The following is a 27612-nucleotide window of genomic DNA, read 5'->3' as shown; positions in this document are numbered from 1 at the left end:
CCATAAAGTCACTTAAAAAGTTGGTAAAAAATTAATTTTTAAATTTTTTAAATAATACTTTTTTAAGTTGTCATATCATAAAGTATAACTGTCAAATTACAAAAATGCCTTATTACAATATGTAACCCTACACAACAATGAAGGTAGTATGGTAATTTCGTGTAGTTGCTTATATCACAATCCCAAATCAATGTTATCCAAAAACGCTCGCGTCTGGCGTTGATTATAACCAGCTTATAACCTTGTTGCCAAAATAACACAAAATATCACCACAACCTCCCTCACGCACTATTTCTTAGGGCTGAGCAAGTAATCCGTGAAATCCGTAATCCGATCCAGTCCAGTCCAATCCGATAGGTTTGGATTGGTTTTTTGAATCCGCGGTTCGGTTTCGGATTGAATAATTAAAAATCCGTAGTCTACGGATTGGTTCCGGATTGAACCCCACGGTTCCGGATTGGAACCGATCCGGACCGTATATAAATAGTCTATATTTTTATTATACATCCTCCCCCATAGTATCTTCTCTTAATTTTATATAAAATCTAAAGTCAAACCTAAAACCGTATAATATATTCTTTTATTACTTTTGTTTGTTGTTTTTTAGTTTTAATTTGTAATGGTTTAAATACTTATAGTGAAACCAGTTTTCTTATGGTTATTTAAATTTTAGAACAGTATGTCGCTATTATAGAAAAATATGTTGTTATTGTGGAACTAACATAGCGCTATGTTTAAATTTTTATAAAATTAAAGTGTTATATATATTTTTGTTATTTAATTATGTGAATCCGTGGTCCTAAACCGATCCAATCCGTATTTAAATCGATTGGTTCGGATTGGTTCCATGATTTAAACGGATTGGATTGGTTCCAATTTTTTAAGAACCGTAGATAACGGATTGGTCCTGGTTTTATCCTAATCCGGTCCAATCCGGACCATGCTCACCCCTACTATTTCTCTCTTTCTTCAGATCTGAGACTATCCCCTCTCTCTCTCTCCTCACTTTTTTTTCTCTCTGCCACTCTCTCTCTATCTGTCTTACATTCCCCCCCTCTCTCTCTCTCTTTCTCTCTCTCTCATACTCAGTCTTCTCTCTCTCATCCTTAGCCGAATATTGAGCTCCAAAATGAAGAAGATTCTGTAATCTCCGACTCTGGAACCGAAGATGGTGGACGAAGCGACCTCGGAGCACATGGAGGAGCCGAATTGGGGGTTGAATTTGCGTATATGTGCCATGATCAATAGTGAGGGGTTCAATGGATCAGAGATCGTGGCGCATATACCTATTGCCCTAGACATTGCTAAGACTCCGAGTACTCTAGCACCGTCCCAGTATATGACTCTTCCACCGGCGTTTTGAATCCGATGGAGTTCGTCTGGTCGATCAAGCTGTGATTGATACAAAAAAATATGAGAAATATAGATCTTGATTTTCAATCGAAGTTTGAAGAGATATGAATTTGAATTGAGACCTCACCTTGCGATTGGAGAAGAGAGGAATTGCGACGCCGTTACGGCAAACTACGGCTCGGGAGTCACCGCAGTTGGAGACGATTATCTTCTCCAGAATAACGACCGCGACGACGATCGTCGATCCGACGGCGTCGCACTGCGGTGTTTGGAGCTCGCACATGCAGTTGGAGATGGAGGCTCCAACTCCAACGCCGCTGGACCAATCGGTTACTTCCTTGTCCATACAAGAAAAGCTTCGCTCCATCATTTCCTTCCACGAATCTTCTTCGTGGCTTTCGACCTCGTCTCTCACTATCTCGTTAGGTGCCAAAAGATCAGATAGATCAAATGGAAGAGATAAGGGTTTTAATGGAAAAAGATTAGAGCCATTAGATGGGACAAATGAGGGGATTTCAATGATAGCAAATCATAGAGATCAGATAGGGAACTGAAGGGATGAAGGTTTTGATGAAGGGGATGAAGGAGAGAAGAGCTCCGGCACGGGGGAGGATCTTATCACCGCTGCCTCAAACCACCATCTCACTGTCATTACCTAATCCATCATCTTCACTATGATCTCAACGCCATAGCTACCCAAACCTATATCATCACCTCAACATGGAGGAGGTACATATATTGAGATGAGAGAAAAAGTCTCTTTGAAAGAAGTGATCAGAGAGAAGCTGTCTGATTTTGAAATGAAAGTGATGAGATAATAATGAAGAGAAGAGGAAAATTTTGTGATAAAGTGTAATGGTGAATCAATTCTGTTATCCCTAAGGCTAGTATGCATATATATGAATACGTTTTGATGATATCAAACATATTTTTATGGTACTAATGACTTGTTCTCAAGTATGTTGCTTATAGAGAAGATCTGATGCGAATGTCACAATGCCTAAAGGATCAAGGCAAATCAAGCAAGAAAGGAAAATATTCAAAATCACAATGGCTAATTTTGCTTACAAATAGAAATAAGGTTGATACAGAGAAATTCGAGACCATGACAAGCTCTCAAAATTCAAATTCAAAACGGCTAGTTTTCAAATTCAAATTCAGAACGGCTAGTTTTTCATCAAATGGCTTCTTCATAATGGCTAGTTTTTCAAATGGCTACTTTGTAACAGCTAGTTCGACTATTCTCTCTCCCAATGTCTATATATATGTAAGGCATCTCTTGTAGCATAACACAGCGAAGAGAATAATAATCCTAAAGCTTTATGTGTGAAATCAGCTCCATCTCTGCCTGATTCGATTCTAACCTTATTTGTTTCATATTTTGAGAGATATATTGTGTAAGTTTTTGGTTGTAATATCTGCTCATTAAGGAGTTGTTTTTCTTGTACTAAAATCCATATTTACTCATTGTATACAAAGGGTTAGGTTGTAACCCTTGTAAGGAAAAAGCAGGATTGTCTTCATCCTTGTAGAGTTGTAAACTCTAGATACTTGTAAAAAGTGTTCTCCATCTTTAAGAAAAAGTCTAGTGGATTGTGAAAATCCTCAAGGGATGCTCTTGAGGCGTGGATGTAGGCAGATACTGAACCATGTAAAAATCGTTGTGTGTTGATTTCTCTCTCTCTCTCTTTCTCTCTCTCTCTCTCTATATATATATATATATATATATATTACTTATTTGTTGAATTTTATTTAAGATTGCTTGCCACTACTACATGTTAAATTATTTGTTCATCTGTTTAATAACAAGTGTTTGAAGATTTGTTTAACACAATTTAATTAGTCTTTCTAAATACTTGAATATTGCACACCAATGTTTCATACATTGCACTTGTGTTTTCCTGTTGTTTGAGTTTATCTAGTTAACATCATTACATTAGAATTATTTCTTATTTAAGAATTTGGGGTTTGCTAAAACACTATTCACCCCCCTCTAGTGTCAAACACATGGGAAACAAATTTTTCAAAAAAAAAAAAATGAAGTGATGAGACAGAGAAATTAACGCAAAAGAGAAGAAGAAAAGGATGTGATAGTGTATAACAATTTCAGTTTAGACCCGACCCATCTATGTTTTTTTGGATTCGGGATTCCTTGTCTTGATGGTTGTTCATGTCCTTGTTCATCTTATTCCTTGTTGAATTGGATTATTTAAGTATTGCGGTTGCATTTGAAACAAGTTGGGGATTCGTTTTTCAAAGGAGTTATTACCTAGAATTCTGCTTATTCGCTCGAGTGAACTTTCTTGCGCTCAAGCGGTCTTTGCGAACTCTCAATACTTTTGTACGTCTGCAAAACTTCTGGAACTATAGTGTTTCTAGCTCGAGCGAACTTTCTTACGCACGAGCAATCTTGGCTTAAGCAGCCTTTCTTGTGCTTGAGCGGTTAGCCTTTGTCTGCAAAACTTCTAGGAGGGTGTCATTGTGTGTTCGAGCGGTCTCACTTATTATGTCGTGTTGCTCGAGCGGTGTTTTGGTTGCTCAAGTGGTTTGCACGTATATTAATCCGTAAAAGTCACTTTTTGGATCACTTTTTCATTTCTCTCTCTCTCTCTAAACATTTCAAAAACCTAGATCTACTCTCCCTTTCTCTAAAATTCACCTTTAAACCTCAAATACACCCTCACCCTTTGATCTCTACACCTTTGTCCTTTTGAGCAAATATAGAGTTAGTCGAGGGCTTCGTTCTAATATAAAAAGTTCGTGTTTTCGTCGACATTGAATTTTGGAGATTTTGGGCTTTCTCCTCTTTTGGAGTAGAGGTAGGGATTTTCTTAACGGCGTGCATATTGTTTAGCTTTGTTATATGTTATTTTTGTTAGTTATGGGTTTTCAAAAGCATAGATTTGGATATAGATTTATTAATGCACAAATTTGGGAAAAAATACCTGTTTTCAGTTATGGTTTGGGATTGGTAACCTAGTGCTTGTTGTGTTATGTAGTTTTGAAGAAAACATTTGGTTTATAATGGGTTTTCAAATGTTAATAAAAAAAACTAGGGTTTTGAATGCTTTTATGAAAAAATATGGAATTAGAATGGTTGTGAGATTTTGGTTAAAATGAGGTTTGATTGTTTTGAATAATTAGAAAATACCGAGTATTATTTACTCATTTGAAATGTTGGTTTTGTTGGAAACTATGTAAGTGGTTTTTTTTTGAAAAATTGTATATTTTCAGTTGAGGTTGACAAGACTCGTGAGGAGTGTGAATGTTGTTTTGGAAATCATGAGATTTTGTATAAATCATTGGAATTCTGATTTGGTTACGATTTTGAAATATTATTGTTGTTGTCTTTTAATCAGAGATAATTGTTTTTGGCAACCTGTGGAGGGTTGTATTAATTGTTATAGAAACTTCATGTGGATTAGGGAAATGGAAATGTTCACAAATCATACATCGCATTGTGCATATCATAGATTTGTAACTGGAGATTTCACGTTTCGGAAAATGTATTGTTGTTTTGAGATGCATGTATTGTATTATTGAAATGGTAAATAAAATGGTGAAGCTGTAAGGGGGTGTTAAAGTATTATAAAGTTGGCCTGTGTGTCCATGGTATGAGACCTAAAACCTGTACAGTAGGTGCTGAGCATTCCGGTGAGTACCAGTAAAAATGGCACAGTGACTTGTATAGTTACTGTTATGAACACTAGCCTTGGAGATTTATTCATTATATTTACCACTCGATTGTTTTGAAAGAATTTTGTTGATTTGAAAAGATGCTTTGGAAATCTCGCCCTACATTGTTTCAAAGAAAGAAAATGCATATTTTACCGTGACATTTCATGTGCATTCATCTTATGACGTCGTTAAGCTTCATACATGTTATTAAGTTTATTTCTACTGAGCTTTATGCTCACTCTACGAGGGAAACCACTTTTCAGATGAACTAGTGTGCCTCCACCAAGGTAATGACTTGGGAGGTTCTTGGAGCTTGAGGCTCATATTATTGTTTTCCTTAGTTATCTATTGTAATTTAAGCCACGAGCTTCTTTGTATTGAGTTGTGACTCATTTGCTGTATTCGGGCAAGGCCCTGAAAGTTTGTAGCTTTTAAAGTATTAATTTATAATAATTTAGTTTCATTCATTATGGATAAAATTCATGTTGTAGAACTAAAAGAATGTACTAAGGCATATGTTGGAAACGATATTGCATAATTATATTGTTGTTATGTTCCACATGTTAGCAATATTATAATGGAGTAGAATGTCTACTTATTTTGGGGCATTACAAAATGTAATAATGAATCAGTTCGAAAAAGGAAAAAGAAAAGTATAATGATGAAGTGATTGCTCTCTAATCGAGAGCAGTGTAATGGCAGAGCATGAAAAAAATATATAGTTGTCTAAAGCGATAAGACAGCAACAAATGAGATTATGCCACCTATGAAGTAGAGTCAAATATCTTCAGGCGGGCAGGTTTCATTTGGGTGGAACACTTTGTATCCGATCTCCGAACTGTGACTTAGTTTTTTAGTAGATTGGCACTCATTTATGATCGAATAAGGCAGCAAAATCGACTATGAAGTAGCGGGTTGGGCTAGTTTGGCAGTTAAGCGGGTTGAATGAGCTTATGAATAACCCTAAAATGTATGCAATTTTAGAACATTTACAAATTTAACTGACTACTTGTGATGGCACATTGAGATTTTTTTTCTTTCCGCATGAAAGGATTCTATTTGCTGGAAGAAACAACCAAAGACAGAATGCTTTTTTCCACATAAAAACATGTGAGTAATTTTTCAGTTAATAATCAACACATTAAAGTGAAAAAGTCATAGAGTAATGAAGTTTACAGAGGTAAAAAAAATGTACCAAAACAATCCTTTTACGTATAAATTGCATCTGCGATCGTGCCTTGTGTAATGTGCAGTTGCCAACGCAACTAATTTTCATGTAGAAGTCAAAAAAGACTTGAACCAATTAACCGAATCCTTGGGGTACCTCTTCAGCTTGTCATTGTAATCCACAAAATAGAGACCAAAGCGCGAAGTGTATCCTGCTGCCCACTCCCAATTATCCAATAGAGACCATACAAAATAACCTTTGACATTGCATCCATCCTCTCTGCAATTTAGTAAAACCCATAACATATTAGCTTACATTTGCCAAATTGTCACACCTATTTTTGTAAAGAAATTACTTACTTGATAGAAGCTAGCAAGTTTGAGAGATAGTCATTATGGTATTTGATCCTTTTCTCATCCTTTAGGGCATCCTTAATCGACGCGAATGGGTTATTTGAATCATCCATTCCTATAAAGCCATGCAAAAGATAAGTAAGTTGCGTTTTTCATGATTTTTCATCCTTCTTGTTACAAGGAAGAATTTGGGCTTGAAAATATTGAAATCATCTATAATGTTATAGATTTTATCGGTTTTTCCTTTGCTAATTGATTTGCTTAAAGTTTGACGATATATGGACATGAAATCATGTTGTTGATGCTTTACAATATTTCAATTACTAGACACAGATTAATTACAGTACCAAACGAAATCACATATTATGCCAAATGAAAATAAAATCCAACTAGTAACCACTTAAACTAGTCAAACAATGATATAGAAACAAATATAAGTGGGATTTGAAAACTTCAAAGCTCAAATGCAATGTTTTGCAAAAGAAAATAAAAGAACTATCTGGATTGAACAATTATATACTTTGACACTTTTTTGTGCGTTTAGAGGGTTACCATTTTCAGTGATGATGACTGGAGGATTCCCATACTTTTCCTTGATATAATTCATTAAACTTCTGATCCCATGAGGTACTATGTACAGCCATATCGAATGTGCCTACATATAAAACCATAATTTTAGGAAAAACAATTAAATAATAATGAAAGAGCTTCCATGTGGTACTCAAATTAAATTGTCAAGATATGTGGCAATTTAATATATCTATTGCATATACTATTGCACCTAGGCCCAATAAAGACACTTGAAAAATAATTGCAAAGATATTTCAATATTTGTGATACACGCCAGAGAAATAAGCTATTGAAACCCAACAGTTACTAAAATGAATTTGAATTCAAAAAGAAGATGGAAGCATGCACAAAGTAGAAGATGGAGAAGATCACGGTGTTGTGTGAAGCAATTGCTGCCCCTTCGATCAGAGGATCAAAGGAGCTGTTGTATCTATAAATATTCAAACGAAGATAGAAGCCCCGGATCAAAGTTTATCAAACCAAAACTCTATTTCTTTCGTTTCAATCTTGTCTTTTCATTCCATAGGAGTAGCCATAACCGTAACTTCAATAACAATAGATTTTAATTCATGTATTATTCTTTACTTGTAATTTTGCTTCGAGGGAGTAGGAATATGAGTAGAAGTAGCAAGGTAATGTATTGAACTTCTAGTTTTTCCTTGTAATTGATGAATTCATTTATCAATTACAATTTTCGATTGTTTATTTATCTATCACCTCTCATTTAATATTTACTTAATTGGTTCTTATTTTTGACATTTAATGTTAAAATTCTTCTTCACTAAGGTAAAAGAACCTTAAACACTTTCGCTTGAGTTTCATTTGGCTTCAATTATGTCTATAAGAATTATTCAATCCTTGTTGGCACGTTTGTAGTTAGATTTTTGTCTTTCAAAGAAGGAAAAAGCCAAGACATGACTAATAGTAATTGAATAACTGAATTTTTATTTATTTATTTTTATTTTTTGAGACACCATTATTAGCAAAACAAAGGAACCAGACAGGCTGAAAATCAGTTTTGAAGAACTAACTTTTTCGTACAAAACAATATAGAATAGTATGTGGATATGGTTGCCATTTTCACGTATTTTCTCTTCTCTCTTTCTTTTTTTTTTTTCGTTTGTTTGTTTGTTTTGGTTTTGTGCAAAAAAAAAAAAAAAAAAAAAAACCTCAAGCACTGGTCATGCTTGAAGTGCCCAATTGATAAAACTTAATGTTGTTAGTCAGATTACATACCCGGTCTCCTATAGGTTGTAAATCCTTGAATGCTGAAAATAAACAAAAATAGTTAAGACCTTTCTATCAGTAGCATCCAATAAAATATTGGAGTACAAAATGTCAATGAATTGAAATAATGGCCAAACACCTCTAGGATATGATTAGTTGATTACAAGTTATCAGAAGCAGACTGTAAAGACTAAGACAAATGGATAGGTAAATACTTACGAAGAGTAATTGCTCCAGAGTCTGCCGTGGAGTCATTGAGTAGGAATCCAAGTATATTAGATTTATTGTTTTGTGCGTAAAATGTTGTGTAGTGGTTTATGCCCACAAAGTCCAAAGACCCCTTGAGAAGAGCTGACTCTGTTTTTGTAAATCTTGGTAACCGACTTCCAACTCTACTAATCATTGATCTTGGGTAATTGCCAAGAGTCAAAGGTTCAATAAACCTGCAATAATATAACATGATTTTGCCAACGACTTCTAGCAGAACAGATAAATTATGCCAAAGATGAGGTTGTATCCATATAGGCCTTGCCATAACGACATTTTTTGAAGTGAAAGTGTGACTACAAGTATGTAACATTTATGCAAATGAGCAAACAGTCCCCAAAATGAAGAAATTTAGGTGTTAGTAACATTTTGAATTAACATATACAAGGAAATTGGATTAATTGAAAAAAATATATCACAAGAAAAAAAGAAGTCATTTTCAGAACACATAAAACTTACGATGCACTAGTATACATCTCGCAATTAGCCTGGCTTTTATAGCTTCAGTTCCATAAAGAGAACATAGACATAATTTTTATATGCCTCTACAATGCAAAGTATATTCTTTTCATTTAACTCAAGAAACTCTTAAAACTAGATGAGAATCCGTAATAGATTTTACCAGCCTAATTGAAAATCTTGCGCTCTTTGTGTTGCTTCAATGTCATCCGTGGAATTTGTTGCTGGTTCAAACCAAATAACATCAAATGATATCCCAACTGATCCACGTTGTTTTGGCTGTCAATCAATAAGTTATGATAAATAACAAAGCCATAACACTAAATGTATAGTGTTTCATGCATGATCTTGCACATGTGCAAGGGCATGTGCACTTGATCGAAAGGACAAATATATTAGGTTCCATTTCTTAATTTCCTCTTTTTTATTTTTTATTTTCTTTTTCTAGAAGAGGATAGTAATTTTTAGGTACATCTTAATTGAAAAAGTGGATAGTAATTACACTCACTTATTCTATCTTCCTTTTTACCTCATTACAATCTTGTAAACTCAAATTGGTATTCAAGCAAAAAAAAAAAAAAGAAAAAAAAAAGGAAGCTCCAAATTATGATTTTTTTTTTTTTTTTCCATTTACTCCTAATAGAATCTTTTATCAATACCTTGTATTTCCTTCTGTAAATATCTGCCACAGTTGCGTGAGAAAGGAGAACATTGTGGCCAACTATGTAAGGTTCAGTTGCAGAGTTTCCACCTCTACATAAGAGGCGAAGAAGGATGGAGCACCGTCCTGGAGCTTGGAGACCCACATCATAGCCTTGTATGGTAAATGTATGAGGCTCATTGAATGTAATCCAATGCTTCACTCTATCACCAAACTTCTGGAAGCACGTCTCAACATATGTTGCAAAATCCTTTCTGAAAAAGAAAAAAAAAAAAGAAAAAAAGAAGAAGAAGAATAAATAACTTAATGCCATATTTCACTAGCTTTGAAATCTTTTGGTATCTTTCCCCTAAAAGTAAAATAAAAATAAAAATAAAAATAAAAATAAGAAAACAACAACACCCAATTAGTACATAATAATGTGCGTTTGAGAGGGGAAAGATTGGGTATGTTTCCCTAATAATAATAATTTACTTACATGATTTGTTGGTCAAGCCAACCATTGTATCTATCTTGCAAGGCTTGAGGAAGGTCCCAATGGTAGAGGGTTACATATGGTTCAACTCCTGCATATATAATGTTTGAATCAATGATAAACACTGCACACATGGTTCAACTCCTCCATATATAATGTTTGAATCAACGATAAACACTGCACACATGGTAGAGGGTTACATATGGTTCAACTCCTGCACACACTTTGTTGAGACTTGCTTATTCCTTACATATGGAAATTTTTGAAATTGAAAATACACTACATAGGTTCAATTTAGTGTTTACACCAAACTAACATGTTCACTTTATATAATATAATTCAACTAATTGAAAAAGGAAAGATATGCAATTATTACCATTGGCTAGTAGGGCATTGATGAGATTGTTGTAGTGATCAACTCCTGCTTGATTGATTTCTCCAGTTCCATCTAATGCACCAAGATAAAATAAGAAGAAGAAGAAGAAGAAGAAGAAGAAGAAGAAGAAAAATTAACAAGAAAATTATTCTTTTCTTTGTTTTAAAGGTGCCTTTAAATCAAGAAAATTAACAAAAATAAAATAAAATAAATTGTTGTGAAGAATAGTAAGGATCTTTGGATAAAAGCAAAATAAAATAAATAAATATGATATAAAATTTTCTTGAACATCCATCATATCATATGATACATCACGATTTTGAAAGTGTTTAGCCCATTTACATATGGCTTAGTTCAAATAATAGCAGTTGCAGTTGGAGGAATAAGTAATCATTGGAGTGCATTTTATTTTATTTTTTTATTTTTTATTTTTATTTTATTTTTTTAGCTAAACTTAACGATCCCAACTAGGTTGGCACCGCAAAGTTTCAAAGTCAGACAAACACGACATTGATAAAAGTGGGAATACGCTCACGTGTGTAAATGCATATAGCACCAGTTCAAGCTGGCAGTCCATCCTCAGAGTTACAATAGCGATTTTGGCAATGTATTTAAGAGGATCATTTTGTCGAAACAATAGCATAAGAAATAGTTTTTGTCACGACACTTTCTCAAAGAAAAAAGTATCATTTACCAATTTTCAAAAGAAATATGTTTGGTGAGAATTAAAGGGCTTCAATTAATCCCTCTCATAAAATTTTATTGTCTTCTCAAATAGGCTTTTACTTGTTAGGTAACCTCAATGAGACTATTATTGGCTATAGACATGCCAAGTAATTTCAGAGAAGAGGACACTAGCAAAGAGAACTTTACTAGGGAAAATCCTAGACCAAGCAATTGAGAATCTGTAGGCATCCATTCCCATGTCCTTCATAAGTTGTATATCTTCCTGTTTTCAAACAACAACAAAATCTCTAAAATATATTTTTGCACAAGAAATGCAATAATAAACATCAGGGAAAAATGAATGATCACTAGCACAAACATAGTTTAAAGCTAAAAATTAGAGTTAATTACACTTAGCACCCTTAATATTTTTACTAACATTTCACTTTCTCTCCCTCAACTTTCAATTATGAACAACTCCTTACATTTTAAACCAAATTGCAATGTTTCCCTTCAGTCTATAACTTATTAATGAGGGCAATAGTATGTATGCCACAAGACCACAAGTGATATTTTTTTAGAGTGGGATTAAAAATGGCGAGACCAAAGTGAAATTTTGGGAAAAATACAGGACTAAAGTGTAATTTTAGTGAAAGTACAAGAACCAAAGTGTAGAGGTGTTAATGAGCCAATAAAAACATCATGTGTGGCTCAAATGCCAATTTATGTTAACCTCGTAACCATGAGATAGACAGAAGAGCAACATTGCAACCTAATTTAAAGTGCAAGATGTCGACTATCACAATTGAAAGTAAAAGGGTCAAAAAAGAATTTTGATTTAAAGAAAAAAAAAAAGGGGTGCTAAATGTAATAACTTTAAAAATTATCACTCTCCAGAAAAAACAATATACTGTTGGTATGAGACTTACATCAAACTGGTGATACTGATCTACAGCAACATCAGCATTACTGAAATCAAGAACCTTTCCTACAACAAAAAATAAAAAATTAGTAAATAAATAAATAAAAGAAATGTACGTAGAGGGCATCACTTAAGAGTAGTTTTTTTTGTGTGTGTGTGTGTGTGTGTGTGTGTGTGTGTGTGTGTGTGGGGATAAATCCAATTAAGAGTGTTTGTTATTGCTACATCCAATGGCAATCTATACTACCAAATGAGTGTGCAAATGTGTCCCAGACTGTTGGGCCCCTTCCACCCTCTTTAACTGCTCCTTCATACTGCACATACAAATTTAAGATTGACTAATTAACAAGAAGTTGTAAGACAACGTAAACTAAGGTATTAATAGATTACTTAAGTTTCCATAATCATCAACTGTTATTCATATAAGAAATCTAGCTACTATGACATAAGAGTTTATGGTGAGAAACCAACTCTAGTTCTACAAGTCCTCTCATCACATCATGCTTCCTTCACCTTTAATGACTTATTTGTTGGCGAAAGGAATGGCCAAATAGCGCCAGTGATTTCTCTGAGCTGATCTGGATTTCTCTAAATTTTTACTTCTGTTTAGTCTTACTACTCTTCGAAATGGAAAGACAAAGGCATCTACTTTAATTAGTTAACTAAGTGTCCATGACTACAAACGAACTATGTTATTCATGAATAGTTTGAGTTCAACTCGTTTGTAGTTTGTTTAATTATGTATATGAGTCGAGCTCGAGATTAAATTCTACCTCATTTGAAAAATGAAAAAAACTCCATTTTAACCCCCTGTCGTGTAGCACAGTAGCAGTTTACCCCCATATCTTTTAAACATAGCAACATACATTCCTTGTGGTTTGCTATTACAGTTACATTTTACATCCAAATTAACGAAAAGTTTACCTGCCTATTTAGAGAGTGTAAGAGGGAAAAAATTTAGTCAAAGTTAAATTCCATTGTGAGAAGACAAATTAGCCTTATCTTGTACTTTTCATCTTAACCTACCTCAAGGATTTTGGAGCGTTATGCTCACTTTTTTTTATTTTCTTGTGGAGCCAAGGGCTAAATTGTATTTAGGATTGAAACCCTTTTTTGGTGTAATGGGGTGAGACCCTTGGAACTTGTTAGCTTTTAAGACATATGTTTTTGTGTTCGTATTTAATACTACATCCTGTAATTTGCATGCTATATATTCAAGCTTGTAGAGTTGTGAATTTATCAATGCAGGTAATTTTATTTTGAAATATTGAAACCAAATATAATGAATGTGGAGAATTACAATGACAATGATTATTTGTGTGTTTGAGATAAATTATCGTTTCTGCATGTTTAATATTATTGATAATTGAAATTGGCTAATAAATATGGGTTGTATTTCATATAATTGAGGACGTTACAGATTGCATTGTGGAGTGATCGATCACCAGGCAAGTGTGATTGATTGCCTTGTCGAACAGATTTTACTACAAGAATTTCTTTCTCTTTCATTCCATTTTCTTTTGCTTCATCCGAAATTTCTTCCTCCCCCTCTCTGCTTTCTCTGTCTAAAATACCTTGTTGGTACATCCAACTTGAATCACCAAATAGAGGCATTTAGAGTTTGATTCAACAAGAAATCCGAGCTTCAACATTGTTTTACACATCAAACTTACCATCTAATCGGTCTTAAATCTTCATTCGGGCAAGGTCATCACCTTGAACTCAACGGTTTGGTCTTTTCAATTGAGGTATGAATTTTCTCGCACATTTAAATATGAGTTGATTGTTATTATGTGGTATTATTCTTATGAAAATTGTTATAAATTTGCATATATTAAATCAAAAGTTATCGTTTGCATAATAAGGAAAATTTCTTAGTGCATCCTCCGTAAAACACATTTTTATCAAGCAATATTAGATTATGTGTAGAGCTGAAAAATGGATGGATTTGGGTAGGTCAAATGAGTTATGGATTTAAAGCAACTTAACTCCAACTTTATACTCAAATAATAACTTAGTACCTTCTATTAAAATTTTAAAATTTTAGCTCATATTATATCCTTATGTAAATTTATTAATAAAAACAAAACATATTAAGTGCTGTTTTGGGAAGTTTCAAAAAACGCAGCATTTTGATCCAAGGTCCAAAAATGCAAGTGGCCAAAAACACAACAAAATTCATTTGGGGAGCCATAAAAACGCGAGTGTGAAATTACAAATTGAGGCCTATGACAAAAAAGTAAAAAAATAAATTTCTTATGCTGGGTAAGGATATTTTAGTCATTTTAATTTGATTTGACACCATAAACAAATATTAAGGCTAAGTTTGGCATACACAAAATAATCTATCTTTTTATCTTTTTATCTCTTTTCTATCACATCATCTTTCTAGTTTTCTGCACATCTTTTCGTAAAAAGACAAAAAGTACACTTATTTAGGTCATCCCAAACAACCCCTAAACCAAAAAGTCAAAAGTCAACTTTTTATCAACTTCCCAAATCACTTTCCAAGAAGCTAAAAAAAACTTGAGAAAAAGTCAAAAGCCAACTTTTTATCAACTTTTCAAAACATTCCTAAATCTTAAAATAAAATATTATTCTTTATAATCAAGAATGTTTATCTTTTTTTTCTTTTACTTTTTTTTTTTAAAATTTCAATTATTTTTTATTTATCTTCTTCTTCATTTCAAATTTTCAATTCCCCTACCAAAATTCATCATTATTGTTATTATTAACATCATATAGATTTCTTGACGTTGGGTACGGCTTGCCTCATCCGGTTCAGTCAATAAGATGCCCACAGTGTTATACTTTCTCTCTCTAAAATTTATTCTCCTTCGATATGATCATCAACTCACCAGGAAACAGACCGAGAACTTTATCATCCAAATCGCAACAATCTGACGACAATGTTGATGACCCATATTGATGATGTCCATCACAGAGGACTCAGAGTAGATCGACAACCCAAATGGCTCATAGACGGTGACAGTGATAATTGGAAAAATCAGCGGCGACGAGATAAAATCAAGAATGACTACCAGCCAAACCCAAGTTTTGGATTCGAATCAATGTTTCTATTTTGAAAGTCGATAACGCAATTCTGAGTCAACAAAGCAAGACCCTGGGTTGGATTTCACTTCATGTTGGGTTTTTTTAGGGATGTTAACTGGCAGTGATTTTTAGTGATTTTGGATGTGCATTCAAGGGTAATTTAGGAAAAAGCACACCGTATATTTAGAGTAAATTATAACCTTAAATAATTAATTTAGAAAAATAATTTGGAACCCATGGGGTGACCCCATGACCCTCTATGGCCTGTGATTGGCCAGTTTTATTTTATTTTATTTTATTTTATTTTATTTTTTTTTTTCTTCTCCTTCAATCACCAACTCTCACGTGCGTGTAGGGGTGGTGGGGTGGTAGGAAAAAGGGGTCTCAGTCACTTCCGATTAATTTAATGTTGAGAAATTATAAATACTAAGGTACCGTTTGGTAACACTTACGTTTTCAGTTTTCTGTTTATATTTACAAAAATTTAAAAAACTCAAATAAAAAGTTTTTTGGTAAAATTTTTGATTTATAAATCAGTGATCTCAGTTTATAAATTTGGCCAAAAAATGTGTTTCCATTTTGAGTTTTTAGTTTTTTTTTTACCACCCAACACTAGCCACCACTCGCTACCATTTTCCACCACCGTCTTCCGCCACCACCACCCCCACCCCCACCCCCATCCCCACCCCCACCACCACACACCACCCACCTACCACCCACTCGCCACCACCACCCATCCCTCGCCACCACCACCACCACCCACCTGCAATCCACCCGCCACTACCATACACCACCTGCCACCACCACCCGCCACCTACTTGCCACCACCACTTACCACCCACCTGCCACCACCAGCCACCCACCACCACTAGCCATCTGCCACTCACCCGTCACCACCACCCACCGCCACCACCACCCACCGCCACCACCATCACCCACCACCCACCCGCCACCCACCTGCCACCACCCACCTGCCACCACCACCCACCACCATCACCACCACCACCACCACCCACTCGCTACCGCCTACCACCAGCCACCGTCACCCACCCATCCACCACCACCACCACCCACCACCTACCCGCCACCACTCACCATCCCCCACTCACCTGCCACCACCACCCACCGCCCGCCACCACCTGCCATCCCCCACTCACCTGCAACCACCACCCACCGCCCGCCACCACCACCACCGCCACCACCCACTCGCTACCACCCGCCACCGTCACCCACCCACCCACCATCACCACCTACCACCCACTCGCCACCACCCACCACCACCCACCATCCGCCTGCCGCCACCACCCACCACCGGCCACCACCACCGCCACCTACTCGCTACCACCCACCACCCGCCACCGTCACCCACCTAGCCACCTACCATCACCATCCACCACCCGCTATCCGCCACCCATCTACACCACCACCCACCACCTGCCATCACCACCCACTCGCTACCACCCACTACCCGCGCACCGTCACCCACTCACCCACCGCCACCACCCGCCATCCGCCACCCACCTGCCACCACCACCACCCACCACCACCACCACCACCACCACCCACCCACCACCACTAGCTACACATCACCCACCGTCACCACTTTCCACCACCGTCTTTCGCCGCCACTTGCCACCACTTGCCATTTCTCACTCTTTTTTATATTTTAAATTTTTTTTAAACATTTTGTCAATTACCAAACGCGTTTGTAGTTTATGTTTTTCTAAAAATAAACAAAAAATAAACAAAAACCAGTTTATAAAATTTTTGTAAATATAAATTGAAAACGTAAACGTTACCAAACAGACACTAAGGGTGTGTTTGGTAACGTTTACGTTTTCAGTTTATATTTATAAAAATTTTATAAACTGGTTTTTGTTTATTTTTAGAAAAACATAAACTACAAACGCGTTTGGTAATTGACAAAATGTTTAAAAAAATTTAAAAATATAAAAAGAGTGAGAAATGGCAAGTGGTGGCAAGTGGCGGCAGAAGATGGTGGTGGAAAGTGGTGATGGTAGGTAGTGGGTAGCGGGTAGCTGGTGGTGGCGGGTGGTGGTGGCGGGTGGTGGGTGGTGGTGACAGGTGGATGGCGGATGGCGGGTGGTGGTGGCGGGTAGGTGGCGAGTGGTGGGTGGTGGTGGCAGGTGGGTGGCGGCAGGCGGGTGGTGGTGGCGGGTAGGTGGCGGGTGGTGGGTGACGGTGGCAGGTGGTGGGTGGTGGTGGCAAGTGGATGGAGGATGGCAGGTGGTCGCGGGTGAGTGGTGGGCGATGATGGTGGGTGGGTGACGTTGGCGGGTAGCGGGTGGTAACGAGTGGGTAGTGGTGGTAGTGGTGGCGGTGGCGGTGGCGGGTGGTGGTGGCAGGTGGGTGGCAGATGGCAGGTGGTGGTGGGTAGTGATGGTGGGTGGGTTGGTGATAGTGGCGGGTGGTGGGTGGTAGTGGTGGTGGTGGTGGTAGTGGCGGTGGCGGCAGGTAGGTGGCGGATGGCAGATGGCGGGTGGTGGTGGTGGGTGGTGGCGAGTGGTGGATGGGTAGGTGATGGTGGCGAGTGGTAGGTGGTAGCGAGTAGGTGGTAGTGGCAGGTGGCTGGTGGGTGATGGTGGTGGTGGCTGGTGGTGGCGGGTGGGTGGTAGGTGGCTAGTGGTGGTGGATGGCTGGTGGTGGACGGTGGTGGCAGGTGGGTGGTGAGTGGTGGTGGCAAGTAGGTAGCGGGTGGTGGTAGCGGGTGATGGATGGTAGTGGCGAACGGTGGGTGGATGGCAGGTGGGTGGTGGGTGGTGGTGGTGGGTGGTGGTGGGTGGTAGTGGCGGAAGACGATAGTGAAAAATGGTGGCGGGTGGTGGCTAGTGCTGGGTGGTAAAAAAAAAAAAAACTGAAAACTCAAAATGGAAACACATTTTTTGTGTTTTTATTTTTTGGCCAAATTTATAAACTGATACCACTAATTTATAAATCAAAAATTTTACCAAACAAGTTTTTATTTGAGTTTTTAAAATTTTTGTATATATAAACAGAAAACTGAAAACGTAAGTGTTACCAAACGACATCTAAATGATATATATTTTTTATTTTTTATTTTTTTAACCTCTTTTTTAAAATTTAAAATTTTTTATTTTTTATTTTTTTGATAAGCATTTTTTTATTTAAAAAAACTATTTATTATTATTATTATTTTTTTTTCTTTATACTTTTTTTGAATTTGAAAATTTTCAATTTTTGAATTTTTTTTTCATTTTGTAATTTTTATTTTTTATTTGTTTTTTATAATGGTGATGGCGATGGTGAAGCAGAGGTGATGATGGTAAAGTAGTAGTGGTGGCGATGGTGGTAAATGTGGTGTTAGAGTGGCAATAGTAGAGGAGGATGTGGTGTTGGTGGCATGTTGACGGTGGTGGTAGTGGAGTGGCGATAGTGAAGGAGGAGGTGGTGGTGATGGTGGTAGTAGAGTGGTAGTGGCAATGATGGAGGAAGTAGTTATGGAAGAGGCCGTGATAATGGTGGTGGAAGAGGTAGTGGTGATAATAGTGGAGTTGAGGTAGTTGAGGAGGAGGTGGTGTTGGTAGTGTTTTCAGTGATAGTGATGGTGGTAGTAGTGGTGGTGGAATGGCAGTGGCGGTGGAGGACGTAGTGGTGGTGGTAGTGGTGGTGGTGGAAGAGTGGCAGTGGTGGTAGTAGTGTGTCGACAATGGTAATGGCGGCAACAAAGTGGCGGTAGTAGAGGAGGAGGTGGTGGTAGTGATAATGGGATAGTGGTGGTGGTGGATTGATGATAGAAATGGCGTCCATTTAGACATGATTAAATAGATATCCAAGTCCAACTCATGTAAACCCAATTTTAATTGAGTTAACAATGAGCAACTCATTTAAGTCTATTTATTGATATGGATAGGTTTATATAGATTTTAAATGGGTATAATTGGACAGGTTCATGGGTTCGGGTTAGGTTTACGACCTCTAACTATATGCATCAAATTGGAAAAGCCCTAAATTTTGGAACAAAACCCTAATTTGTAAAATATTGATAGAATTCAAAATTTTGGGAATACACATGTGGTATGTTAAAATTGGAAGTAGCATTTCACTTTCGTAATGAATTAGAAATGGTACAGATCTATGAAAATTGTTAGCAATTGTTAGCATTTCATTATTATAGAAAACTTTACAATCTAGTGGAATTGAAATTTATCTTTGAGATGTAAGGAATTAATTGTTGTTAGAACCAAATTTTGAAATTTGGTTTTGGGTGATAAACCCAGTTAATATGTGTTGTTTTGGTGAGTTAATTTGGCGAAAGTGTCCATGGTAAAAGATCAGAAACTGATGAGAGAGTAGTATAGAGGAAGAGAAATTAGGACACTGACTTAATCATTGAAATCGCCTTAATTAGTTAAATAACTATCGTTAAATGAATTTGGTCAAAACCCAAGAGAAATGGGTCAAATAGAAGATAGAACCAGATCTGACCTGTTTGTACCAAATGGGCCAAGAGGAGAAGGTGGCCAAGGGAACTTGCTGAGGTCCAGTTACTGTGGGCAGACTCTATAACTCAACTCTACCATTTTTATTATGGCGTCGCTTTTGTCACTTGCTCTGTAAAGAGGAGTCGTGACAACTCCAAACTCTACAACTACCTTTTGAGGCACAACAACCTTCGAGGTAGGCCTCCTCTGTATAAGATAATGCACATATACTTGGCGCTAGGCACTAATATCCAAGGGCTGATAGTAGGCCTGAATCACATATAGCTTAGCGCTGATAGCAGGCCCCAACGCTTACTGGTTGGAGCTAATACCACGGTGAACCCGTGAAGATAGAAGCAAGGTAGATCGAAAGCAAGGGACTTCCTTCCCATATACCTAGGTGAAGGACCTACCTTGGTTGCATAAGGAAGACCAAGAAAGCCCCCTTAGGCTTGGTATGAGGCACAACCTTTGTTGTGGCCTGCGCCTTAGGAAGTTGGAGAGTTTTTGATTAGGTAGCTAAGGGTGGAGTTGCCGTTGAGGTAGACACCAATATAGCTGATAACAGGTCATAAGTCTTGAGAGTACATGTCTTGAGAAACCGAATTGAGAAGGCAGGTGTTGCAACAACTAGGACACCTTCTAAGGTTCATACCAAAAAGGTATATGTTGAGGCTCAAGCCAAACAGATAGTACAGTGACACTTGCTGAGGCTTTGTGTCAAACAAATAGTACATGTCAAGGGACACGTATCTACCGAGGCCTAGTGGTTTAGGATAGAATGTCCTGCGACACGTGTCGCTGCACTGTTTGGCCACTTGGTATATTCTGATATCAAGGAAATGCCTATAAATAGGGCCCAACTCTTAAGGTTTAAGGGAGAATGTTTTCAGGATTTGGAGGATAAGCTACCTATTTGATTGCACTACCATTTCTTTTTCTGGACCACTCATCCCACCTTCACCTGGCTATTCACTCTCCAACCTTCCCAAATTATTGACTCATTAACATAGTTTTGCCTCTCTAAGTGATATTATTACAGTTCATTTTGAACCCCCTACAAGTAGGTACTAATTTCCTTTTGACTAATAACTGATAAAGTTGGGGTATTTTTGGTGATTCTTTTATAGACCACTATTAGATACTAACCCTGTGATTCATCATATTTTTAACTTAAAAGGAATTTGAAATTTAACTGTACTCATTGTAATAAGTGTATTTGGAAATTTTGAAATGACAGAAGAAATTCTTGGATTGGGAAAGATTTTCAAATCTATATTTATGTACCGTGATGCATCAGGATCATATCTCATAACAGTGTATATATTTTATAAGTAGAGAAATTCTGCACTGGACTTTTGTTTATCCCTTTGTGGTTAATATTTTCCAGGTTTAGATGTGGTACCACCACCCCAATGATGCATGATGATGGTCACGGACCGCTCTTTTGCTAGTTGTTTTGTTTAGCGACGGGCTTACTGTATACTTTGTAAGCCGGAAGCCTAACTTACTAGAGGGAATGCTCTCTTTAATATCTGTAAATTGTGACGTAAGATATATCTTTTGTATAGACGCATTAAAGATGTAATCACATACCATATATTCATGTTATGTAGGAATTGTAAATATAAATTGTATGCGATTCCTTTTGTAAGCACATGTTTTGAATGCTATATAAATGTATCTACATCGAAGAGCAGGTTCAATCCTCCTTTGTACTCATCTAATCATCGTTAATCAATTTCTTTATGAGGCCACTTGTTCATTATTTCTTGAATCTTGTATTTTGGATTTGGTTCTTAACAAATCTAGGGTGTGACAATAGCTATATAATAAAATATTTGTAATCTATTATACTATAATTTTTGCTTCTAATTCAAGCTCGAACCTTAATTCAAGCTACATTAAAAAATAAATATAAATAAACAAATAAAAAATAAGCAAATTCAACCATTGTATTACTTAACTTGATTCAATTAATTTGCAGCCTTGCCTACCATCATCTTCAATTTGTTTATTTATTTGCATCTTCGATTTGTTATTGATTCTAACTTCCATTTTCACCATATTCTATGCATAAGAAGCATTTAGCAATAGATAACATGCAGTCCTTAATAGCTAGCCAACCTTGTAGCGATTTCAGTTTTAGTAACAAATTACTTTCTACTATAGATATATAATTTTCATAGGGTTGAATCTTGAATTTGTAGAGGGATATGGGAAGTATAATGAGAAGAAAAGGAAAATATAAAAGAAATATAAGTTAAAATTTTATTATATTTTTCGTTCCGGTCACAAATTCTTCTTTAAATTTTAGATCGAAACACAATCTTAGGCCAAGTTTGGCATATTGCAAAAAAGCCAAAAAGTCAAAAAGTTACTCAAAAAGTTAAAAGTTAACACTATTCACCAAAAGTCAACAATTACGGCTGCACAACTCCTAATCCTAATTTTTCCCTACAAATCAATTTTTACAATTTTTTATTACACATTTTTCCATAAAAAGTTAAAAAGTTAACTTAAACATCCATATTTTCTTCCTCAATTTTTTAGTCCAAAAAGATAAAAAGTGCACTTATTTAGGACACCCCAAACAACCCCTTAAAAAAGTATACAACCCTTCCTTCATAATTTAGGCACCTCATAAAAATATATATATATATATATATATTCTACTTTATAAAATTTCCAAATTATTTTCTATCTTTTCTCTCATTTTTTATTTTTATTGTTTCAATCTATCTTATTTTCAACATAATATATCTACCTCTATCCTGGCCGATTATCATCTAATGAGTATGGATAAGTTAACAATAAATCCAGTCCAAGGGCTGTCGGCCTGCTTTAGAACATCAGAGTCAGGCCCATCCTTAAGATAGCCAGGTCCAGGAAGGCCCGGTCGGTCAGACACCATTCGGTCGAGACACTAAAAAGTTAAGATGCTGGCCTACTCAATCTTGAGGATTTACACTTATCAAGAATCAAGACCTGGTTCTGGTTGATTCTAACAAACATACATCACACTTGATGCGTTTATAGTTGCAAAACACGTGATACGATTATAGAGTGGCCCCTCCAACTAAAACTGTCATCGGATAGTGGAGTGAATGAGTTAGGCCAAGTTTGACATATTATAAAAAAGTTAAAAAGTCAAAAAGTTACTCAAAATGTTAAAAAGTTAACACTATTCACCAAAAGTCAACAATTACGGCTGCACAATTTTCAATCCTAATTTTTTCCTATAAATCAATTTTTACAATTTTTTATTACACATTTTTCCATAAAAAGTCAAAAAGTTAACCCAAACATCCATATTTTTTTCCTCAATTTTTTAGTCCAAAAAGATAAAAAGTGCACTTATTTAGGACACCCCAAACAACCCCTTATTCTCATACGACACGTGGCATTTCACGGTTAGAGAAAATATTAATTAAGGGTTGGTTTGGCATAACTTAAAAAAATTAAAAAGTCAAAAAGTCACTATCCTATATCATCTTATTTAAATTACATCACCTTTCTAATACATCACGTCAAATCCAACCCAAATCCAACCCATATAAGCTAATAAGTCAAAAAATACACTTTTTTAAAACATGCCAAACCAACCCTAAATCAGTTTCACATAAGAAATTTGTTCCCAAAAAAAAAAAAAAAAAGAAGTCTCACACAAAGGACGAATCTTATACAAATCCACACTTAATGATTGAGGAATTATGCCATCTTTTCTGTTCTCATTTTTCTCTGATTATCTTCTTTTTTTTTTTTTTTTTTTTTTTTTTTTTTTTTTTTTTTTTTTTTTGGAGTAGTGTTAACTTGATCGTCGAAGAGCCTTTACGCTATGTTTGGATTGAGTGATTTGGAGAGAAAAGAAAAGAAAAGAAATGGAGCGATATGTATTTCTCTCACTTATTTGGATAACCTAAGTAGAGAGAAATGGAAAGAAATGAAGAAAAATTGAGAGAAACTCATTTATTTTATAAGTCTCATTTTCAATCTTCTCAAAAGTGAAAAGATTGGGGAGAAAAGAAACCACTATTTTCATAATACCAATTTTGTCCATATAAAAATAAAAGAAATAAAATTATTGAAAATATAAAAAGGTTATTTTGATAATATAACATAAAATAATTTCTTTTCTTTTTTCTTAATGAAATATAATCAAACAAAAATGAGAGAAATCACAATAATATTTTTTCTTTTATTTCTTCTTTATCCAAACAAAAAGAAGAGAAATTACAATCATTTCTTTTCTTTTCTTTTCTCTTAAAACTTAAGTAATCATTTTTTTTTCTTTTCTCTCTTAAGTTTCCAAACATAGTGTTAGAGAAAGACACCTATCAGTAAATTTTCTAAGATTTTGATTTTTAGGTCTTGAGGAGAGGAAGCTCAGCTTAGCCAACGATCCAATTCAATTCATAAACTAGTTATTTAATGATATCATCATCATCTTCATTTCTCTAATGCTTTTTCTAGATACAAGCAGTATTAGTCAATCAGTTTGAGAATAGGTTATTTTAATTAGTTATTTGATTTTTTTACAAAATATATATATATGTCGATAGAGTGATCAAGATGTTTTGTTTTATTAATTATTTCAATCTGGGATTGACTATTTTAGCACATCTTAAACACCCTTTCTTCGATCAATTTTTTTACGTTTCTTATCTAATATTGTTATATCTTAAAAATTGTCTCATACCGATTAACAAAGATGAGTTTGGTTATGCGAATATAAACTTTTGGACACCCTCACTTTGTGAATCAGTTTTTAAAGATGAATTTTACCTTGGGATTTATATTATCTAATGTTAGAGTTAGGGTCGGCCTGATTTTTTGGGGGTTTAAGACGAATTCAAAAGATGAGACCTTGATTCTCATATATATATATATATATAGATTAAAAATTATATATTGGTAAAATAGTAACAATTTTAATTTATTTTTATTTTTTCTTATATCTTCTATAAAATTGTTACATATGGTACACATAATTATTGATGTAAATCATAATTGTTGAGGCAAATTAACATTTTCAATTGTTAATACTATTAATTTATTCACACTTTTTGCAACGTAATAAATTAAATTGTAAAATTTGATTAACTTCAACTTAAAAAAAATAATTATTTCTCCAAAAGAATTATAACTCGTATAGTCAAACAATATTCTATAAATAATTATACATTTGGCAAGTAACAATCCATTATTTTTAAATAATTCACCAATTCAATTGTTTATTTCAACTTTTATTTTAAACTACTAATATTATAATGCAGTATTTGGTTCACTGAAATTGAATTGAATTGAATGGATTGGTCATTCCTTAGTCATAAAATTACTATTCCCTCAAAATGATTAACGATGATTTCATTCAAATTTTTATTTTAGTAAATCAAACTTGAAAATGGACATTATTATGAAATAATTAATCTATTCAACTTTATTTTAATAAATCAAACATAACTTAGCCCGAAATAATTAATCAAACATAACTTAAAATCAAAATTATGTTAAAATTCTATTTTTAAAACAGAATTTAAGGCTCCGAAGCAGCGCCTTATTAAGACAGTTCTGGTTGTGTTAACTCTTAACCAATTGATGAACATACAAGCCTACGAACAAAAACAAATAATGATAATAATAAAGAAAAAATTCTGTTAAGCAATTGAGATTATAGCAAGCTTTGTAAATATTTAATTCACAATAGTGCCCCTACCAAAACTAATTTGAGCAAATTTTTCCCAAAATATGAGGATAGAAAACTAACGGAATACACCAAAATAGAATGCTTTTAACCGAAAGGCGTTGCGGTCCCCATTTCACGACGCGTTTGCGGTAAAAACCCGCCAATAGTAACTGACTTCTTAACGAATTGACCAAGTTACCCCTCATGCAACTCTCTCAAGAAGGATTATGTCCTCTCGAGATTCTATTCTATGGGTGAATATAATAATATTTTTAAATTTAAATTAAATATAAATTTGTATTAATATTTTATAGATTAAGGGATGGTTTGGTATGATCTACGTAAGTTAATTTTGACTTTTTACGAAAAGATGTACAGAAAAATAGAAAGATGATATGAGAAAAAAATAAAAATTAAAGGTGTGTAAGTACACTCCAAACTTAGCTTAAATATATAATGAAAATCTTCTATTATATATACGAAATGAAGAGGATCAAAATTCATCTTATACATATACATACATGTATATATTATGTTTCTCGCTTTTTTTATATTATACCCGCCCAGAAATATAAAATAAAGTAATTAAATTTTCTTTTGATGATGAAAAATACAATAAAGCTGCCTAAAAATTAGAATAAAGACAGAAATTAATGGAAATTAATATTGAAGGCACAGAAAAGTGCAACTAGAATAATAAACAAACAAATAAATAAAAGAGTATTCCTTTGTCACCAAGGATCCTCTAGAGTTTTTTTTTTCTAAAGTTTCCTAAAGTGGTGTGTTGTATGGGTGAGATTTAATGCTAAAAATTGATGTGACTTGTCATTAAATCTCAACCATACAACACACCACTCTAGGAAACTTTAGGGAAAAAAAACTCTAGAGGATCCTTACTCTTGGTTTGTGGCCATCTTTCTACAACTTGGAAATATAGGCATTTAAATTTCAAGAAAAAACAAGAAAGCATTTCAATAATGGTATTTCAGAAATAAATAAGTAAAGGAATGAATCATGAAAAAAAAAAAAGAAAAGAAAGAAAAAACAACAACCAACCTGGTAAGCAGAAGAGGCAGTCCCAAAAACAAAACCTTTTGGAAAGCTTGCTCTGTTCATGATCTGTGCCAGACATGTCTGGACATCCAAAACCATCAAAACAATAACCAAAGCAATGCCTTTTCTCAACAACATGGCTTTCTCACACTCACTTGATATATTATTGTTATGTATCTAACTAACACTGTACTCTAGGGAGGAGATCTTTCAATCTATATACTGAATTGTACTGATATACATAGATAGATAGATAGATAGATAAGAACACATAAATGGATAGAGAGGGGCTTGGAGTGTTGGCAAGAGTAAGACAGTGAATTGGGTTGTTGAAAAAGGCAAGAATGGTATTCCCAAAAAAGAAAAAAAGAAAAAGAAAAAGGCAAAAATAATGGTGGTGTGGTGTTGGTACAAGTGATGGAAGTGACTGTGCGTGAGAGAGGCTGGTGTTGCTACTGATGCAAGTGGTCCTGCGTTCACATGCTTTCACACCTCAATATGAATAACATTGTAACCAAAATGGTAAGCAAATTTCAATTTTATCATTTATTTTTATACTAATTTATGTGTTATGTAATAAATAAATTTTAAAAATTAGATTAAATTATAAATATATCCCTTGAGATTTGTCAAAAATACAGATTCTAATCAGGAATATTTTATTGTCAGAAATTTTGTTTCAATTAACCTATAAAATCAAAATAAAAATACGTAAATACTCTCTTATACCAAAATAAATTATCATACTACCCTCATTTTCATCCACTCACCACCAAATTCCTCTCTCTACACCATTACAATATTCTCCAACCCTCTTAAGTGACACACGAAATGTTTTTAAACAATAATCACAATAGTACTGATTAAGGGTAAGCGAGGGTGATGCAATAGTTAGACAAAGTAATTTTACTTGTTGAGAGAATATGAAGAATAAAGAGGATTTTTGGAAATAAAAAAGATGAGACAGGAAAAAAAAAATTTAAATAAAATGGTTAACTTCATAAAGTTTAACTTAACGATTGACTGATTAATAGAGGAGATTTTTTGTTGTGTGATTGAAAATTTCAAGAGTTAAGATATAAATTTCCAGATAAATAAAAAAATTATATTTTTAATAAACTTTAGGGACTGTAATTTACCCAAAAATTAAAATACTACTAATGTGATAGTGTCACACCTAT

General features: G+C 34.9%; 1 protein-coding gene across 1 annotated transcript; it reads right to left on the bottom strand.

Annotated features, from left to right (window-relative positions):
* Window positions 1-6111: 6111 nt before the first annotated feature.
* Window positions 6112-26953, bottom strand: LOC114283534 (beta-glucosidase 40). Its single transcript, XM_082894296.1, has 13 exons — window positions 26435-26953; window positions 12423-12489; window positions 12183-12241; window positions 11461-11536; window positions 10588-10659; window positions 10215-10302; window positions 9735-9990; window positions 9239-9354; window positions 8569-8792; window positions 8359-8390; window positions 7105-7207; window positions 6559-6667; window positions 6112-6478 (listed from the first exon to the last, which is right to left on the bottom strand). Exons 1-13 carry the CDS (start codon window positions 26567-26569, stop codon window positions 6304-6306), a joined length of 1512 nt encoding a protein of 503 aa, XP_082750422.1. The 5' UTR covers window positions 26570-26953; the 3' UTR covers window positions 6112-6303.
* Between the last annotated feature and the right edge of the window lie 659 nt (window positions 26954-27612).

Source organism: Camellia sinensis, chromosome 11 (assembly GCF_055761805.1).
Source record: "Camellia sinensis isolate YWXY chromosome 11, ASM5576180v1, whole genome shotgun sequence".
NCBI lineage: Eukaryota > Viridiplantae > Streptophyta > Magnoliopsida > Ericales > Theaceae > Camellia > Camellia sinensis.
The sequence above is the reverse complement of the archived record's forward strand: the minus strand, read 5'-3'. Positions and strand labels throughout refer to the sequence as shown.

What these genes read in the sequence shown, in the direction of transcription:
- LOC114283534 (XM_082894296.1), bottom strand. Translation starts at nt 26,569, where the DNA reads ATGTTGTTGAGAAAAGGCATTGCTTTGGTTATTGTTTTGATGGTTTTG. An exon ending in CTCTGGAGCAATTACTCTTC is followed by an intron (nt 8,391 to 8,568) that starts GTAAGTATTTAC and finishes GTTTATTTTCAG; the next exon opens with CATTCAAGGATTTACAACCT. An exon ending in AACTTGCTAGCTTCTATCAA is followed by an intron (nt 6,479 to 6,558) that starts GTAAGTAATTTC and finishes ACTAAATTGCAG; the next exon opens with AGAGGATGGATGCAATGTCA.